This window comes from Gadus chalcogrammus, chromosome 2, assembly GCF_026213295.1.
Source record: "Gadus chalcogrammus isolate NIFS_2021 chromosome 2, NIFS_Gcha_1.0, whole genome shotgun sequence".
Classification (NCBI taxonomy): Eukaryota; Metazoa; Chordata; class Actinopteri; order Gadiformes; family Gadidae; genus Gadus; species Gadus chalcogrammus.
In genome coordinates this window covers 1,395,714-1,399,145 of record NC_079413.1, presented here as the reverse complement: position 1 = coordinate 1,399,145, position 3,432 = coordinate 1,395,714, and the positions used below count along the sequence as shown (strand labels likewise).

Here is a 3,432-nt window from a genome sequence, read left to right as displayed (position 1 = left end):
CGCATCAGATTCATAATCAGATCCGTAACCAGCAGCATCGAAGCCATCAGTAGGATGTCTTCGATGCTGCATACAGGAACAAGCAAGAGAGGAAGGAGCCACAGGTCTGGGTGAAGGTACACTAGTATCGTCCTCCATCATGGTTCCACCAGAACATCCGTTACCGATATCACTGGTCAAAATGACTAGAAGACGACGAGAGGATTCAGCGCGAGTGCGTCCGCCGCGACCGTCACCAGATCCCGTCCCTTGGTCCTCACCGACTGGTGCTCTCCTTGGGCAGGATGTAGGACAGCTCGGCGCCAGCGCTGCTCTCCATGGTGGCGTCTGGGACGTACATGTGCACCAGCCGCGTGATCTCTGACACGTTGCACAGGTGGTCCTTCACGATCACCATGTGGTACCCGGCGCCTGGGGGGGGGGGGGGGAGGGAGGAGACCGCGGAGAGACACTCAGCACAGAGTCATCAGCCCCTCTCTCTCTCTCTCTCTCTCTCTCTCTCTCTCTCTCTCTCTCTCGCCCTCTCTCTCGCCCTCTCTCTCGCCCTCTCTCGCTCGTTCTCTCTTGCTCTCCAGCATTCGCTTCAGAAGAGTTGTTTAATCATAGATCATCATATCACATCATATCATGTTGCTGGGCGTTTGCGTTCAGAGTTAGAGCCCACCCTACCTTCCAAAGAGGAGGAGAGGATTAGAGATAAACAATAGGACCTGCCTGTGATGGCTGAGAATTAAAACTGGAATAATATCGATGTGTGCTCACGGGGAATGAGTCGATAATGATTATCTCTATGAGATTTTATGGGCTTTGGATGAGGATTTGATCGCAACACTGGTTCAGGTCTCTCTCTCTCTCTCTCTCTCTCTCTCTCTCTCTCTCTCTCTCTCTCTCTCTCTCTCTCTCTCTCTCTCTCTCTCTCTCTCTCTCTCTCTCTCTCTCTCTCTCTCTCTCTCTCTCTCTCTCTCTCTCTCTCTCTCTCTCTCTCTCTCTCTCTCATATGCTGCCTTGTTTTGTCTGTCTGTCTGTCTGTTTAAAAGCCATAATTAGGTTTTCTGCATTTTGTCTTGACATTATTAGTTAAGTTATAATTCTTTGATATTAAGTTTATGAGAAATGATTTCAGTTAATATACGCATGAATCAATGTACTTAATACTACATTTTGTTATTCACCCAGGGCTCGCCTGCATGTGTTTACCGCGATCCCCTAGCCACTCCCTCTCAACGTGCCTCTGTGCAGAGCTTAATGGGCCCATTGACGGTGACCGACTCAGGTTAGATCGCGGAGAAGGAACAGTTTTCCGACCGCATACGCATGCGCATACTCAAATACTTTCATATCGTTTAGCAATCTGTATGTGTCTGTGTGTGTGTTCCCCTCTCCCCCCTCTCTCCCCTCTCTCCCCCCCCCTCACCGTATTTGTTCTTGAGGAACAGCGGGGAGCCGCAGCACTGCAGCTCGCCGCCCGCCATGATGGCGATGCGGTCGCCCAGCAGGTCGGCCTCGTCCATGAAGTGCGTGGTGAGCAGGATGCTGCGGCCGCGCTTCTCCCCCTGCAGCAGGTCCCAGGTGGCCCGCCGCGCCGACGGGTCCATGCCCGACGTGGGCTCGTCCAGCATCACCACCTGATTGGACGGAGCCGGCCAGGGGGGGGGGGGGCGGGGCCACAGAGAGAGCGAGAGAGAGAGAGAACGTTTCTGATTGGGTTTGGGAATGCCACTGGATAAAAGCTTGCACACATAATATTTGATATTTATGATATTATTATATAATAAAACTATAATAATAATATTATAATAATACAAAAAAATGAAATATGAAATTATGTCATTATGGGGAGCACGTTGCAGTCCCACAACTCCCTGGGTGTGTTCGAAACCGCCTACTTGCTTACTGCTTACTACCTACTAAATATTGGCTTACTTCTCGAATCCTTAAATAATGATTGAGTAATCCATTTGAGTAATCGACGTTCAGAAGACCGTCCTTACTTAACCACCTCAGATGACGTGAATCAAATGACGTGTCAATAACCTACCGGCCGGGCGCCGTTAATAAATATTATAAATAAATATATAAACGTCACATTTAACGTCACAGTACACCTTCAACCTAAGGATTTGCGGTGATATGTTAAAACAATTATTAAACAATTATTAAAAGCACTGCTGCTGCGGCTCCCCGTTTAGCGCCATTGCTTCCACTGTTCTTTTGAGTAGACGCAGTGCATTCTGGGGCGGTTGAGTACGTCTAGTAAGCTAGCGATGCTTACTCAAAATCTTTCCGGAAGTAGAAGACATTCGGATACTACTCGCTTACCTAAACTCGCTTACTAAGTTCTCGCTTACTCAATTTGACGTCATAGTTAGTAGGAGTAGTAAGCAAGTACGCGGTTTCGAACACACCCCCTCTCTTTCCTCTCAAAATGGCGGAGCATCGGCAACAAAGACATCCCCTGATGCATTCTGACGCACAGAGCTGTCCCCCCCCCCCCCCCCCACCCCAACAGAGCGCACCCGGCTACACGGGGCCACACGGGCTGACCTTGGAGTCCGCGATCAGGGCGATCCCGATGGACAGCTTCCGCCTCATGCCCCCCGACAGCGTCTTGGACCGGGCGTTGGTCTTGTCCTCCAGGTTCAGGACGCGGATCATGCGGTCCACCTCCGCAGGGATCTTGGCCCGGGGGTAGCCTTTGAGCTGGAGGCGGGGCGGGAGAACCGGAGGGTTTATAAACAACAACGGAGGGACCAGGACCAGAACCAGAACCAGAGCAGGAGGAACCAGAACCAGAACCAGGACCAGAACCAGAGCCAGGACCAGGACCAGAACCAGAGCAGGAGGAACCAGAACCAGAACCAGGACCAGAACCAGAGCAGGAGGAACCAGAACCAGAACCAGGACCAGAACCAGAGCAGGAGGAACCAGGACTAGAACCAGGACCAGAACCAGAGCAGGAGGAACCAGAACCAGAACCAGGACCAGAACCAGAGCAGGAGGAACCAGGACTAGAACCAGGACCAGAACCAGAGCAGGAGGAACCAGAACCAGAACCAGGACCAGAACCAGAGCAGGAGGAACCAGGACTAGAACCAGGACCAGGACCAGAACCAGGACCAGGACCAGGACCAGGACCAGAACCAGAACCACAGTGTTTTATACAACAACGGAGGAACCAGGACAAGAACCAGCACCAGAACCGGAGCGGGAAGGAATCAGAACCAAAACCAGAACCGGACCATTATAAACAACAAAGGATGAAACTGGACTGAGGAGGAACTGGTTGTGGTGGTTGGATGAGGTGAGGATGAGGGGATGAGGGGGTGATTATCTTGGCGTAGAAGAGCAGGTGTTCCCTGGGGGTGAGGGGGGGAAGGGGGGAGGTGAGAAGGGGAGGGGTTGAGGGGGTGAGGTGCGGGGGTGAGGTGGGAA

The 3,432-nt window shown here is 51.9% G+C and overlaps 1 protein-coding gene across 2 annotated transcripts in view; it reads right to left on the bottom strand.

The window, feature by feature from the left end:
• Positions 1-110: 110 nt before the first annotated feature.
• The window catches only part of abca3b (ATP-binding cassette, sub-family A (ABC1), member 3b), a 23,163-nt gene continuing 19,841 nt past the window's right edge, over positions 111-3,432 (bottom strand). The window contains exons 14-16 of one of the 2 annotated variants that reach the window (XM_056609821.1): positions 2,545-2,700; positions 1,415-1,625; positions 111-411 (exon numbers count right to left, since the gene is read on the bottom strand). In XM_056609821.1, the coding sequence (XP_056465796.1) occupies positions 257-411; positions 1,415-1,625; positions 2,545-2,700 (522 nt within the window). In that variant the 3' untranslated portion in view covers positions 111-256. The remainder of the gene's footprint in view (positions 412-1,414; positions 1,626-2,544; positions 2,701-3,432) is intronic. The other variant, XM_056609813.1, reaches the window with a different exon arrangement.